Source organism: Gorilla gorilla, chromosome 23, assembly GCF_029281585.2.
Source record: "Gorilla gorilla gorilla isolate KB3781 chromosome 23, NHGRI_mGorGor1-v2.1_pri, whole genome shotgun sequence".
Taxonomy (NCBI): Eukaryota; Metazoa; Chordata; class Mammalia; order Primates; family Hominidae; genus Gorilla; species Gorilla gorilla.
Genome location: NC_086018.1, coordinates 37078564 through 37093440, shown reverse-complemented (window position 1 = coordinate 37093440; position 14877 = coordinate 37078564). Strand labels below are relative to the sequence as shown.

Below are 14877 nucleotides of genomic sequence, written 5' to 3'. Positions count from 1 at the left end.
GACAGTGGCAGGCACAGTGGGCTCTTAGACCCAGGCTCTCCTGCCTGCCCACCAGTGCTCTGGTCTCCACTCTTCAGGTCCCCATAGAAGTGTGTGGAACCATTACCCCCTGCCCCAGACTGACATGGAGGGTCACAGTCTCTGTCCAGAATTTTCTGATTGGCACAGGGCAGACCTGATGGTGGGCGTTGTTGCTCTGTGTGCAGGCACGGCCCTGTGCCAGGCCGTCTCCCCCAGCCCTGCTCCTGACAGTCCCTGGACCACCCCCACCTCCGTCTCAGTCTTCCCACCCAGGGAAGGTGGCCACAAGCTCACTCCACCCTGGCCAGCTCCCTGAAACACACCAGCGTCTTGATTAAGCAACAACCTTCCCTGCTGTCTCCGGATGGTCATTCATTCTTCCATGGGTAGAAAATTTGAAAGAAAAAAGTGGTAGATTTTGAAAATCCGTATTTGTTCTGAGGGTGGGGTAGGGGGATGACACTCACCAAGAACTGACCGGAATCATGGTCTTATTCCCTTGGTCTTACCCAGGAACAGCTCAGGGCTGCCTCTGCCAGTCTGTCCAACCATCATTAGACTGCATGGCCCTCCATGCTGGGATCCTGATGGGTTTGTTTTGTTTGCTACGTGGAGTGGAGTGGAGTGGCTGGCAAAATGTCCAGCTTTTCCCAGAGCACAGTGCAACAAAAGTTCATCATGATTGCCCATGACAGACACAGCCTGGGGCCTGGGATCCGATCTAAAACTAGCACTCATGGCTGGGCATGGTGGCTAACGCCTGTAATCCAACCACTTTGGGACGTCAGGCGGGCAGATCGCTTGAGGTCAGGAGTTTGAGACCATCCTGGACCAAAGTGGTGAAACCCCATCTTCACTAAAACTACAAAAATTAGCTGGGTGTGGTGGTGCACACCTATAATCCTAGCTACTCGAGAGGTGGAGGCAGGAGAATCCTGGAACTTGGGAGGCGGAGGTTTCAGTGAGCTGAGATCGCGCCACTGCACTCCAGCCTGGGTGACACAGCGAGACTCTGTCTCAAAAAAAACAAAAACAAACAACAACAAAAAAAAACAAACTACACTGTAAAATGCTTGTAGATAACACTGATAAAACACTGTGCCTCCCGGAGACACTTCTAAGCACAGGTGACAGGGGTCAGCTCCTGGGGAGTGACAGCCCCGCCCCCATTTCGGCTTCTGCAACATTGAGGGAAAATGTAAGACCCCATATCCCGCTGGAGTTTCCACCAGAGCCCAGGAAAAGTCCCCGGGGACAGGAAGGAGCTGGTTCCCCATGTGGGCGGCAGGGATGGGAGCAGGGAGAATGGCCTTCTTCACAGGTGCAGGCTTCACCTGAGATTCACCCTGGTCCCCTGTAAGCGGGGGACAAGGCAGGCACGCAGCTGGGGTCCAGACTATTGAGGGAGAAGGCAGGGCAGAGGGACCCTGGGCAGGTGCTGGGCCGTGCAGCCTGGGTCACCCTGGGACCAGAATGGAGGTTCCACTTGGGTTTGGAGTCCATGCTGCTGTGTCCGGGGTCCCGGCTCTGCCACCACTGTGGGGGCCCGCCTCTCTACAGCCCAGACGGACCACAGGCTCTCAGTTCCCAGCCCAGGTCTCAGCAGTGTCATGGGGCTGTGTCCAGTTCCCATCCCAGGACCCACAGGGTTCCCAGGTCATGGGCAAAGCTGTGAGTTGAGGCCCGGGGAACAGGGGCCTGGGTCCTTGGAAGGTGGGGTTCTGGCCTCCCCTACACTGGCCCCTTTCCCAGAATGACGGCACATTTTTCATCATGTGCTTCAAAGAGTGGAGTTAGGGCTGTTGTCAAACCCAGAGACACAAGCAAAGGGCAGCTTTGACAACCCGGTCCTTCCCACACCCACCCCTGCGTGGCAAACCCCAAATTCCTCAGCTCAGGGCGGGGCCGGGGTGGGCCCCGGAGAGCTCTGGGGCACCTGGAGGAGGTTTCTTATTGTCAAGTCTCTGTCACTGTGTGTGTGTGTGTGTGCACGTGTGTTGTGTGTGTTGTGTACGTGCATGTGTGTTTTTGTGTGTGTCTTGTGTGTATGTGTGTGTGTTGTGTGTAGTGTATTATTGTGTGTGTGTTGTGTGTAGTGTATTATTGTGTGTGTTGTGTGTGTGTTGTGTGTAGTGCGAGTATTGTGTGTGTGTGTTGTGTGTGTCTAGGCCAGGGAAACAGTGAGTCGTTTCTGCCCAGGAGCAGCTGCGTGTGAGGCCCGTTCTTGGTCTTATACGCGGCTTCTGAGGACTTTCCAGAAATCGTGAGGTGGGAGCCACCTGCTGTAATCAGGCACATAAATAACACATCCCAGAGTCGGGAACCAATGCAGAACGCCCGGGACAGACACCAAGCTGAAGCCACAGCCCTGACACCTGCCGCCCTAGCCCTGGGCTCCGTCTTTGCCTCTGGAGCCTCCTGTCCCCGGGACTCAGCTCCCCTCCCCTCTGTGGCTGGGCTCTGCCTCCTGGGCTGCTCCTCTTCCCAGCCCTCTCTCTGGGCCCAGCCTGGACACCTGCCCCCTCCCTGGGCTCCTTCCCCCGACTGGGCCTGTCCTGGGTCTCAGCCATGGCCTTCCCTGGGCTCCCTCTCTAGGAGGTGGACTCAGGAAGGGGTGGACACAGGGCTGCTCCCGAGGGCCCCTGCCTGCACGTGTGTGGTTCCTTTCCAACAGGGAGACTGGCTGCTGGCTGTCCTCTTACTGCTGGGCCCGTGCCTTCCAATCAGCGCCCGGGGCTCTGTGAGTGAGGGTGGGGTCTGCATTTAGGTTCCTCTCCCGTGAGGTTTAGCTGAGTTTTGTGGCTCCAGAGGGATGTCATGTGACCTTTCCTGGCTACAGGTCCACTACACAAGGAAAGACATCTACACATTTGCTAGTGTTTATGGAAACACTTGCAAGTCATGATACAATCACACAGGGAAACATATACAGAAAGATTTAGTATTTCATTTTATTCCTCTACTTATAAAACCGATTCAAATTGTCACTGGATTAGTAGGTTTGAAACTTTTCTGAGTATATTGAGCACAATCTTAGTACTTTATTCTTGAAACATAAATAAATTTTTGATTAAAAGTAATGCACTCTAATTTTTAAAAGAATCTACTTGGTCAGGAGTGCATTGCTTTGCTGGTGTCTGTGATCAGCTGGAGATGGTGGTGAACAGCCTGTTTGCATTTCTTGGAAGAAGATCTTTTATTCTGCTGCTCAACCCAGGTCTCTGCCTTCCTTAGAGACTGAGGCCCATCCTTCAGTTTCCCTGATTCTGGAAGAGCAGAGGGGTTGAATGGAGCAAAGGGTGAGCGAGTGGAAAGTAGGCATATGGTGGAGGCCTGGGGACAGTGACAATGATCGGAGAGGAGGGAGGGATGTGGGAGGTGGGAGAGAAAGGGAGGCTGTGAGAAGGAAAGGGAGGGACAGAGACAGGTGCCCTGGGGGAGCAGGGAACCCAGAGGAGGCTCTGAACAGAGGGGAAGGCACGGTGCAGGGGAGAGGGGAGGAGGGGGAGGCCGATGGGGCACTGGGCAGAGGGAGGAAGCCCTCACCTGGAGAATGGCCTGCAGCCTCCCACTCAGGGCTTGGCTGTGCTCCTCTAGTCCATCCCAGGGCTGGAAGGGACATCCCTGGTGGTCCACGAAGGTGTCCCAGCAGTGCTTAAATTCTGAAAAGGGACAGGGGAGATAAGTCACACTCCCGCTGTGGGATCGGGGTGGCACCAAGGGCCCATGACTCTCAGGACAGACTTCCCACATCCTGGTTTCAGTCCCTCCTTTCCCTCTCCCTCCCCTAGGGACTTAGCTCCTTCATCGGGTACTCCTTTCCTATTGGAATCTGGGCCAGCCCAGTTCTCATTTTTTCTGGAAGCCCCAAGTTCTGCTTCCACTTCCAGCCACCCTCCCCACCCTCCCCAGGTCCACATCTCCTGGCCTGGCCTCTCTCTTCCCATCGACCCCAAAGTCAGGTCCAGAGTGCAGCCATCGCCTCTGCAGGCAGAGGATCAAGGCCTTTCCCACAGGGATGCCGACCCTCCCCACTTTCTAGTAACTTCCCGGGGCCCTCTCCTGCCCTGGCTGACCCCATCCTACTCCAGGCTTCCATTCTCACCACTGTATGTCATTATTGAAATTTTGGCCCCAGCCTCGGCCAGGGTGCGCAGCCCCTCCTGACATCTTCCTTGATCATCATAGATGCGGGCAGCGAAGATGCACAGGCTCACGTGTTTCTTATTTGAAATGAATTTAGCCATTTCCTGGGCACAGCTGAAGCAGGGGCTCCAGGAGGTGAAGCAGGTAACCCTGTAGTCCTGGTGCAGGTCCAGCTTCCAAAAGGGAATCACGTCCAGGAAGCACAGCTCTGCATGGCGGCCTTCAAGGAAACCGTGTTTATGTGGAGCCTAGAAAAGAAAGCAAGCCATGAGGTAATCTTTTTTTTTTTTTTTTTTTTTTTTTTGGAGACAGAGTTTCACTCTTGTTGCCCAGGCTGGAGTGTACAAGTAGCTAGGATTACAGGCATGCACCACCACACCAGGCTAATTTTGTATTTCTAGTAGAAAAGGGGTTTCTCCATGTTGTTCAGGCTGGTCTCAAACTCCCAACCTCAGGTGATCTGCCCTCCTCAGCCTCCCAAAATGCTGGGATTATAGGCAGGAGCCACAGCGCCCGGCCGAGGTAATTTTTAGTGAGTCGGGAGGGACAGCCTGGATCAGGGTGGGTGCGGGGCTGCCTCCAGCACAAAATTAGAAGGGGGCACCAAACCCCAGTTATCAAGATGACTTTTCTTTTCTTTTCCTTTCTTTTTTTCTTTTCTTTTCTTTGAGACAGAGTCTGGTTTTGTCACTCAGGCTGGAGTGCAGTGGCGCCATCTCGGCTCACTGCAACCTCCACCTCCCGGGTTCAAGCGATTCTCCTGTCTCAGCCTCCCAAGTAGCTGGGACTGCAGGCATGCACCACCACGCCTGGCTAATTTTTGTATTTTCAGTAGAGATGGGGTTTCACCATATTGGCCAGGCTTGTCTTGAACTCCTGACCTCAAGTGATCTGCCCGCCTCAGCCTCCCAAAGTGCTGAGACTACAGGCATAAGCCACCACGCCTGACCGGATTTTTACAATAATCTATTAAATAATTTAATTTTCCATTACGATGGGATTTCTCTGATACTGAGTATTTGGAGCATCCTCTCATTCTGCACATGAGGTCAGTGCCTTCACTGACCCTTCAGTGCCTTCAGGACCCTTACTCCGCCCCAGGCCTGCAGGGAGGGGCTGTAGAGCTGGGGGAGGGAGGACAGATGCCACTGAGCTGCGTGTGCTTCCCTCATGGGGAGACTGACCTCTCTACCCATCAATTCCCCTTGCCCCACCCCTTCTGTGACCCATAATTCTAGAAGCTTCCACATTGTGTTTTACCCTGTATTAAGCCCACGAGTGACATAGACTGAGGCCAGAGGGCTCCCTTTGCAGGGAGAAGTGGGGATGAGGGGCCCCCAGCAGGACTAACCCCACACTGGGAAGGGCCCCAGTCATGGGGTGATTGTCCTTGTTGAGCCCAAGGAATGATGGTGTTTTGTCCAAATTTCAACTGGGAACTAGTCAAGCCCAGGAGTCCAGTGCAGAGAGGACTCGGGGTAGAATGGATGACACGATTTATGCTGAGAAGGGGCTGTGGGTCATTCCTGGGGGAGTCCCATCCCACTGGTTAGGCAGTGATGGGGACCAGTGCCCTTGAAAGTAGCTTCCAAGCAGTGTGTGTGGGCCCAGCAGGGCCCATATTAAGCTCATAGAGCCCAGAGGAACCCCGTTTCCAGCACCAGAGCCAAGCAGAATTCGGCCTCTCCAGCCAGGGGCTGTGCTGGCCAAGGGCGAGGGAAGAACGTCCCTCGGGCTCAGGGCCCCTTGGCCTGGCCTGGCCCAGCTCCTCTTCAAATGCTGGCCATCCCTGCATCCTGACTTGGGGCCTGTTCTGGCCTTGCTGTGGGCTCCATCCTGGTCAGGACAGAATCCCTGGTCGGCCTCTCCTGCCTCAGTCTCTCTTCCCGCAGGATGAAGCCCAGGAGCAGGCACTGGGGAATCCTGGCCTTGTGAGGTCAGGTAGGCCCTGATCCTCAAATCCCACAGTTCTGAATCATTCCTGGTGGGAGCTGTGTCTGTGAGGGGATCCTGGGCGGGTCCTCAGGAAGCACTTTTTTTTTTTTTTCTTGAGACGGAGTCTCGCTCTGTTGCCCAGGTGGAGTGCAGTGGCACGATCTTGGCTCACTGCAAGCTCTGCCTCCCAGGTTCATGCCATTCTCCTGCCTCAGCCTCCTGAACAGCTGGGACTACAGGCGCCTGCCACCACACCGGGCTAATTTTTTGTATTTTTAATAGAGATGGGGTTTCACCGTGTTAGCCAGGATGGTCTGAATCTCCTGACCTTGTAATCGCCAGCCTCGGCCTCCCAAAGTGCTGGGATTACAGGCATGAGCCACCGCATCCGGCCGGAAGCACTTTTTCTTTGACCCCACTTGGCCCTGGTGCAGACCCTTTTCCTCTGCCCCGACCCTCTCAGAGCACAGCAGGAGTGGGGACGGCTGAGACCTGGACCTGGGGGTGACTCTGGACTAGTGGTGTTAGCCCCTGAGACATGTGGCTGGTTAGGCGTGTGGGGCTGGAAGCCACCAATCCTGGAGAGTCACTGAAGCCGAAGTCTCCCCCAACCCCAGGGCCAAGCAGCAGCAGCTACAGGAAGCACAGGTGACAGATACTCTGCAGGACACCACAGGTACCACCCAGAACCTTCTGCCCATGGGTGTCCCTGGGTTGGGAGGGCCCTGCCTGGATGCGGGTGGCTGGGTTGGTCACCTGGTTGCATAGAAAGCCCCTGCGCTGGTTCAGCAGGACCCAGGTGTCATTGTGCAGGCGCTCCACCTCATAACACAGGTAAGTCTCATGCCGTCCTCTGACCCAATGTTCATTGTTAAAGTTGGACGTGAATGTGGGTGGATCCATCGAGTGTCTGGAAAGTGGGGGAAAAGCCCAGAGGAGTAAGAGCCCTCCTGGTCTGTCCCGCCTCCCCCTCCCTCTCCACGCTTCCTCCCTTGCACCCCACCCTCCTTCCTTCCCCCGGCTCCCCACATCCCTTAGCACCCGTCAGAAGGGGCTCCCACTCACTTGCTAGAGCCTCCAAACCTCCCCCTCTGACCCCTTCTGGGGCTCACTGGGAGATCACGGCAGCCCTGGGGCCTGTCTAAGCCTTGTCAGGGTCCCCCCAGGGTCAGCTCAGTGTGCTCAGGCCCTCTCCCTGGGGTACAGCTGGGTCTTCTTCCCTGGCCTCACCATAGACCCCAGTCCTGGCTCTGCTCGCTCTCAGTCCTTGCTGGAGGTGGACCCGCTGGGGCTTCCCTCCTGCCTGCAGGGTTAACTCTTGCCACACCCAGCATCAGGGCAGAGACACTCCTGAGCGGGACCAGCGGGGAGAAGAGCCTGCCGGGGAGTTTTTTTTTTTTTTTTAATAACTCACAGGATTTCTTCTGTTGCCAAAAATACCTGTCCTTACAAAACCACAATTATAAAGGTAAAAGGGAATTATTAGCACCCAGTGCAGAGGCATTTCCAAACCAGAAACACCAGATGTTCACCCCGGACTGGACAGAGGGGAGGATGCCACCTTTGATAGGACTCTGCAGAGCCCAGCCTGGAACTGGGAAGATTCTGGCTGGGGAAGCCACAGGCATCAGCTGAGGGGTCATGTCCGGACCCCAGAGAGGCCCAGAGAGAGGCTGAGAAGAGGAGCAGCCCGGGAGTGGGGGAGCAGGGGAGCCTGTCGGGGCGGCTAAGGAGGGGCTCAGGAGTGTTGGATGCAGAAGGAATGGGGTGGGTGAAGCACGCAGGAACATCTGGGTGGAGGGGTTGTGAGAGTCAGGTCAGGACTCCCCTGGGAAACAGACACACAGGACAGGAACCCCTGCACTCCCCACCCAGGCCCGCCCACAATGACTGCAGCTTGTTGCCGTGGGCTTCACTGTTTCTCCCCAAAATCAATGTATTGAAGCCTTAACCCCCGCTCCCTCAAAGGGTGGCTGTATTTGGAAACAGGTCCTTTCTTTCTTGTTTGTTTGAGAAGAAGTTTCGCTTTTTTGCCCAGGCTGGAGTGCAGTGGCACAGTCTGGGCTCACCGCAACCTCCGCCTCCCGGGTTCAAGCGATTCCCCTGCCTCAGCCTTCCGAGTAGCTAGAATTATAGGCGCCCACCACCACTCCCGGCTAATTTTTGTATTTTTGGTAGAGATGGGGTTTTAACATGTTGGCCAGGCTGGTGTCGAACTCCTGACCTCAGGTGATCCACCCGCCTTGGACTCCCAAAGTGCTGGGATTACAGGCATGAGCCTCTGCACCTGGCCTGGAGACAGGTCCTTTCATCAGATGATTAACTTAAATGAGACCTTCAGTGTGGGCCCAAATTCACATGGCTGGGGTCCATAAACGAGGAGGACATTTGGAGGCAGAGAGACCCCACGAGTGCAGGTGCACAGAGGAAAGGCCAGAGAGGACAGGGCCGGAAGGGACCCCCTGCCAGCCAGGAGGAGCGACTGCAGAAGACACAACCCCGCCCACCCCTCCACCTTGGACTTGCAGCCTCCAGATCTGTGAGAAAATAAATGCCTGCCCTGTGGGCACCCGGCCCGGCCATCTTCTATGGCAGCCGAAGCCTGAAGCTCTGTTTCCACGGAGGCAGCTCCTTCTCAGGGGCTCAGGTTGGCCTTTAAGGATGTTGCTCAAAGCTTCTGACTGTTGGGCTTGTGACTATTCATGCCCACTTACTACGTCCAGTTTTACGACAAATTCGGTTATGCCAGGGAGATGGAAGGGCCCAGGTTGGGGCTCCCAGGCAGTGGGGGTAGATGGAGGTCGCTCTGGAGGCAGAAGGGGCCTCTCACTCACAGGAAGGGCCCAGGAAAGCAGGTGGGAGGCAGGGAGGTGGAGGGAGCACGAAGAGTGTGGGTGAGGGGGTGTAACCACGAGGGCAGGCGGGGGGCAGGAGGGAGGGCAGGAGGGCCTGGCCAGGAGAACACCTGGTCTGGGACAGAGGGGAGGCCTCAAGAGGATGAGCAGGAGGTGAGAGGAGCGAGGCGATGAGCCTGGAGGAAGACCCTCACCTGAGAATCTCCCCCAGCATGATGTGCAGTAACATATAATATTTAGGCAGATTATTCCAAGGCTCAAATAGCTCTCTTTGGCTGTACACGAACTTGCTCCAACAGTGCTGAAATTCTGAGAAAAAGAAGAGAGAACGCAGTCAAGCCCAGCTGGCCTCTCTTCTGTGACCTCGGGACCCTCCCCTCCCAGACATATTCTGGATACTAGTTACAGTCAGCTCCAGACCCAACCCTACAGGCTTCCCTGGGACACTTGGCCTTTGCAGGCATCAGAGCAGACCCACAGGTATGTGTGGGAAGGACCCATCACAGACACTCAAGCAGTCTCTCCCACACCCCTGAACCTCCCACTTCTCACCGTCATAATTCATGATCTTCATGGTGGCACGCGGACCGTCTCTTTTCTGACACAGGCTGCGAAGCGCCTCCTGGTAATCTTGGTCCCAGAAGTAGTAGAGGCGGGCAACAAAGATGGTCAGGGTAACCTTCGGGTCCTCGGCCAGGAATGTGGCCACATTCCTTGTACACTTTGTGCAGGGGCTCCAGGATATGTACCAGGTGACCTCATACTCCTGGTCACGATGCAGCTTCCTCCACTTGCTGAACCAGTGGAAGAATCTCATCTCTGGGTGGTACTTAAGTTCGGAATACACCTGGGAGAGGAGCAGGGTCAGGGCAAGCTCTGAGACGGGGAGCAGGAGGAGAGCAGGGGTGGGGCAGGGGGAGGAGGGGCCAGGACAGGAGTCCAGGAGATCTTGCCATTGAAGCTCCTTTCCTCCATCCCTCTGTTCGGTTTGAATGTTTGTCTGCTCCAAAGCTCATGTTCAGTATTAATTGCTATGGTAATGGCCTTAAGAGGTGGCACCTACAAGCACCTATGAGGCTGTGGGGACTGCACCTTTGTGGGTGCCACTGCTGTGGTTATTCAAGGGCGACTTCAGCCCCTCTTTCTGTCTCTTGCCCTCTAGCTGGGGGGGCAGTATGTCATACTAAACTCCTGCTTCCTCTTGCCCCCATGTCACGGAGCAGCAGTGACTCCACATCCCAGGCCACTCTGTCTGGAGCATCCCCTGAGCTTCTGGCAACAACCTTCACCCCCACGTGACTGTGCAGCTCGCAGGCCCTGGAAAGTTGCTGGTGCATTGACAGGGGACTTCCCAGAGTCCAGAACTCGAGCCAACACATTTCTGTTCACTGTAAATGTCCCCATCTCAGTCCTGCTGTTGAAGCATCACAAGGTGCACCAAGACACGTGCTTCCCTGAGTCTGGAAGTTTTCCCAGCCCTGTTCATGGCCTCGTGTGTGAATTCTAGCATCCATTCTCCCAGGCATCCATTCACCAGACATCCTCAGCCCCTACTGTGGCCTGGCCCTCTAGGGTCTGCCTTGTTCCCTGCCTGCGGTCAGTGGGGAGCCCACTGGACCTGCACTGTCCATGTCGGGGGGGCGACATGGCCAAGGGACTACTGGCCAAGGGACTACTGAGTACTTGAAATGGGGCTCTGATTAGAGACCTGGGCACCTGAAAAATACACCACTCATTTCTTTTTCTTTTTTTTTTTTTTGAGATGGAGTTTCGCTCTTGTTGCCCAGGCTGGAGTGCAACGACGCAATCTCGGCTCACTACAACCTCTGCCTCGTGGGATCAAGCGGTTCTCCTGCCTCAGCCTCCTGAGTAGCTGGGATTACAGGTGACTGCCACCACGCCTGGCTAATTTTTTTTTTTTTTTTTTGTATTTTTAGTAGAGATGGGATTTCACCATGTTGCCCAGGCCGGTTTCGAATATCTAACTTCAGGTGATCTGCCCGCCTTGGCCTCCCAAAGTGCTGGGATTAGAGGTGCGAGCCACCCACCGTACGTGACCCACGCAGCTCATTTCAAAGACTTGGTGTGACAAGAAAAAGAAACTTCATTATCTTGTCAAGAATTTTATGTTAATTAATGTTGAAGTAATATGTTAGCTACATTGGATTAAATAAAATATTAAAATTAGGCCCGCACTGTGGCTCACACATGTAATCCCAACACTTTGGGAGGCCGAGGCAGGTGGATCACCTGAGGTCAGAAGTTCGAGACCAGCCTGGTGAATATGGTGAAACCCCATCTGTACTAAAAATACAAAAAAAAATTAGCTGGGAGTGGTGGTGGGCACCTGTAATCGCAGCTACTTGCGAGTCTGAGGCGACAGAATCGCTTGAACCCAGGAGGCAGAGGTTGCAGTGAGCCGAGATCGCGTCATTGCACTCCAGCCTGAGCAACAAGAGTGAAACTCCATCTCAAAAAAAAAAAAAAAAAAGAAAGAAAAAAGAAAAGAAAAGAAAAGAAAAACGGAAAAACAAGGCCTTTTGTGCAGAGGCAAACCCCCTCCACGATCCGACCCCAGGACGGTCCAGCAGGAAGGTCAGGGCCACAGACTTGGAAAGTGTGGGAGAGAAGGACACACTGGATAGCCCGCCGCCGGGCACTTCACTTATCAGAGCGTGGTTTGCTTTCCCAGCTGGCTTAGCTCCTGCCTGCAAAGTGATTGGAGTCCGGGTGGTACCTGGCCTCGAAAGATCTTTGCGTCCAAAGGGGGCCTTGAGGGATCCTTTGTTTTCACTTCATAGCACAGCCAGACGGTATTCCGACGAGAAAGGATGGGTCTATTATTAAAGTTGTAGGAGAATGTGTCTCGATACATTCGCTCCACTGTGTTTCTGAAGACACAAGAGAGAAACCAGCCAATGTAGAGAGCACTCCTGGGGGCCCTCAGGGCTGATGTCCACTAAACACAGCCCCCTGGATGGCTCTAGGCCTCCCCCATCCCTCCCCACCCCTGAGAATTTCGGCGGAGACTGTAGTGAGCCAAGATCGCGCCACTGCACTCCAGCCTGGGCGACAAGAGCGAAATTCCGTCTCAAAAAAAAAAAAAAAAAAAAAAGAGAGAGAGAGACAATAAAACTCTTCACCCCAAAATAACAGCTTTTAACCTTTCAGCTCAGTTCCTTCCTGACATTTCACCTCTGTATATTATTATTGTTAAATCATGGTAGAACCGAATTCTGAGGCCCAGGCCACTCTTCTAAGTGCTGCGCGGGGGTGAGCTCATGTGAGGCTGCCCTAGGCTGGCAGGGGCCATTCCCATCTTACAGAGGAGGGGCCAGACGCGCAGAGAGGTGGGGTAACCTGCCCAGGCCACAGAGCTGGGGACAAATGGAGTGGGGGCCCCTTTCCAGGCCAGCCCTGTCCAGTCTCTGTATCACTGGCCCTGCAGGAGGCAGCCATTGGGGACCGGGCTCTCTTCTTACTAAATTCTAAAATAACAACATTTCTCCTGATCGTTGAGTTTTTTCCCATATATTCCATGTTTTTTCTTTTGTTTTTGTTTTTTTTCTTTCGAGACGAAGTTTTGCTCTTGTTGCCCAGGCTGGCGTGCAATGGGGTGAACTCAGCTCACTGCAAACTCCGCCTCCTGGGTTCAATGGATTCTCCTGTCTCAGACTCCCAAGTAGCTGCGATTACAGGCGCCCGCCACCACACCCGGCTAATTTTGCATTTTTAATAGAGACAGGGTTTATCCATGCTGGTCAGGCTGGTCTCGAACTCCCGACCGCAGGCGATCCGCCCACCTCAGCCTCCCAAAGTGCTGGGATGACAGGCGTGAGCCACCGCACCCGGCCACTATATTCCATGTTACTGGTGTCATTTATAAACAGTGAATGCTGATAGTGGAGGAGGAGCGTGTGTTCGGGGTCGTGTGCATCCTCCTCTGCCCACAGTGGAGACATCCTTGGAAGACATGATTTATCTTGTGCTTCAGAGACCATTCCCTCCCCACACCCTCTCCTAAGACTTGGTATTTAAGCAAAGTAAATGTTACAGAAAATCCATCAAAGCACTGTGAACAAAATTCCACCTTGCTCTACTCATCCTTTGGTTCAATTCTCCCAGTTCCAGAGTTCAGGAATGGCGGGAAGCACACAGAGGGAGCACCCTCCCAGGGCTGGGAGCACCACCCCAGCCATGACTTTCAGGGGAGAGTCTCAGCAGGGGACCTGGGCTGGGACAGGTGGGGGAGGCGGCCCATTCAGAAGCAGCAGTGGGGCGACCACACAGCAGGGCAAGGAGCCTGGCTGGGAGTAGGGGGGGCAGGGGAGCCAGAGGGGAGGGAGCCCAGGGCTGGGGCTGGGGCAGGGGAAGGCCGGGGCTGGGGCAGGGGAAGGCCAGGGCTGACGCCCAGCAGAGCCACCAGGCAGGAAGGGGCAGCAGAGGGGCCCAGCGGGTAGAGTGGGCAGCGGTACCTGAACTGAGGCGTCATCCTTGGCCGGCTAGTCCCGACTAAGATCTTTGTCTGGAGCACCAGGGTTTCACTTTCTGCTCCAGGCTTCTGGTTTTAGGAGCCGTCCTAAAGTGACCTCCCAGGGCCCGGTGAGTCATGGCCCCTCCCCCTTCCTGCTCAGGCGCTGATGTAGGAGGCCCTGGGATGCTTTATCTTCCTCAGTCTCTCACCCTCTTTCTGGTTTTCTCTGGGGCCCTCCCCCTGGCAGAGGGACCTCTGATAAAGACAGGCCGCTCTGTGCGGCAGGACCCAAGGCAATTGCAAAGGGAAAGAGAAAGTCATTGCAGCCAGCGCCCGGGAGGTGGGTCCACACCAGGCTGAGCCAGCAGAGCACGAGCCCCTCCCCTGGTGGTCCCGCCCAGCTGGAGCCGCCTCTCCACCATCAAGACAGACAGGCTGATGCCTCTGCAGGGACTCCTGGATCCTGCCCTCGAGGATCATCCCAGAGACGACCCCCACCCAGCGGCCATGGGGACAGGGAGGGGAGTAAAGGGCCAGGTGTCTGCTTCTCCCCAGGCCTTCACCCTCGGAGGCCACCGTGGGAGGGAGGGACAGCAGGTGGGTGTGGGCCTCAGATGTCCCACCGGGATGCCATGCGCGCCCCCACCCTGAGCTCTTTCCTTCCTGCTTCTCCTTCTTCCCCATCTCCTGCCCGGAGATCCTCCCTGGTGGGCTGAACTTTTGCCCTCTCTTGTCCCCATGTTATGGAAGGGCAGTGGCTGGTGTCCCAGGTCAGCCTGTCTGGAGCCTCCCTGTGCGTCTCACAGCTCCCTTATCCTGGTAGCGTGTTCCCATGGCGTGGTGACCTAAAAATTACACAAGGGATGCATTTGCAAAGGACACTTTATTTCTTGTTAAGGGCGACAGCCTGCAAGGTAGCCATCCAGCAGCCTGGGAAGAGCAGCCTCTGGTTAACACCAGAGACAGACATTTAGAAGCAGGAGGAGTTGGGGCAGGAGCTTTATGCTGAAGGGGTTGGCTAAACATACATATTCAACAGGCTACAGGAGGAGCTATGAATATTCATGTGGGTGGCTGCACTCCATGCTTATTGAACAAACATGCGTGTAACATATGATCCCAGGCGGGCACAGTGGCTCACGCCTGTAATCCCAGCATTTTGGGAGGCCGAGGCAGGTGGATCATCTGAAGTCAGTGTCAGGCCTCTGAGCCGGAGCTAAGCCATTGTGACCCCTGTGAACTGCACATATACATCCAGATGGCCTGCAGCAGCCAAGAAGTCTGGAACAGCCAAAAAAACACAAAAGAAGTGAAACAGCCAGTTTCTCCCTTAACTGATTAACCAACCTTAAGACATTCCACCATTAGGACTTGTTCCTGCCCTACCCTAACTGATCAATCGACCTTATGACATTCTTCTCCTGGACAATGTGTCTCATGGTCTCC

General features: G+C 55.0%; 1 protein-coding gene across 2 annotated transcripts; it reads right to left on the bottom strand.

Moving 5' to 3' along the window:
- Positions 1 to 2948: 2948 nt before the first annotated feature.
- Positions 2949 to 13804, bottom strand: APOBEC3G (apolipoprotein B mRNA editing enzyme catalytic subunit 3G). Of its 2 annotated transcripts, XM_031005603.3 has the most exons (8): positions 13433 to 13804; positions 11695 to 11848; positions 9510 to 9804; positions 9152 to 9266; positions 6859 to 7012; positions 4127 to 4415; positions 3568 to 3683; positions 2949 to 3287 (listed from the first exon to the last, which is right to left on the bottom strand). In XM_031005603.3, the coding sequence occupies exons 1-8, from the start codon at positions 13447 to 13449 to the stop codon at positions 3273 to 3275; spliced, it is 1155 nt and encodes a 384-aa protein (XP_030861463.1). In that variant the 5' UTR covers positions 13450 to 13804; the 3' UTR covers positions 2949 to 3272. The 2 variants fall into 2 exon arrangements, with proteins under 2 accessions (XP_030861463.1, XP_063560882.1); XM_063704812.1 differs by lacking the exons at positions 11695 to 11848; positions 13433 to 13804 and adding an exon at positions 11596 to 11688.
- Between the last annotated feature and the right edge of the window lie 1073 nt (positions 13805 to 14877).

Coding starts and splice junctions, on each gene's coding strand:
- APOBEC3G (XM_031005603.3), bottom strand. Junction 9,805..11,694: donor CAAAGATCTTTCGAGGCCAG/GTACCACCCGGA, acceptor CTCCTCTCCCAG/GTGTATTCCGAACTTAAGTA. Junction 3,684..4,126: donor TTCAATAATGACATACAGTG/GTGAGAATGGAA, acceptor GTCCCTTTTCAG/AATTTAAGCACTGCTGGGAC.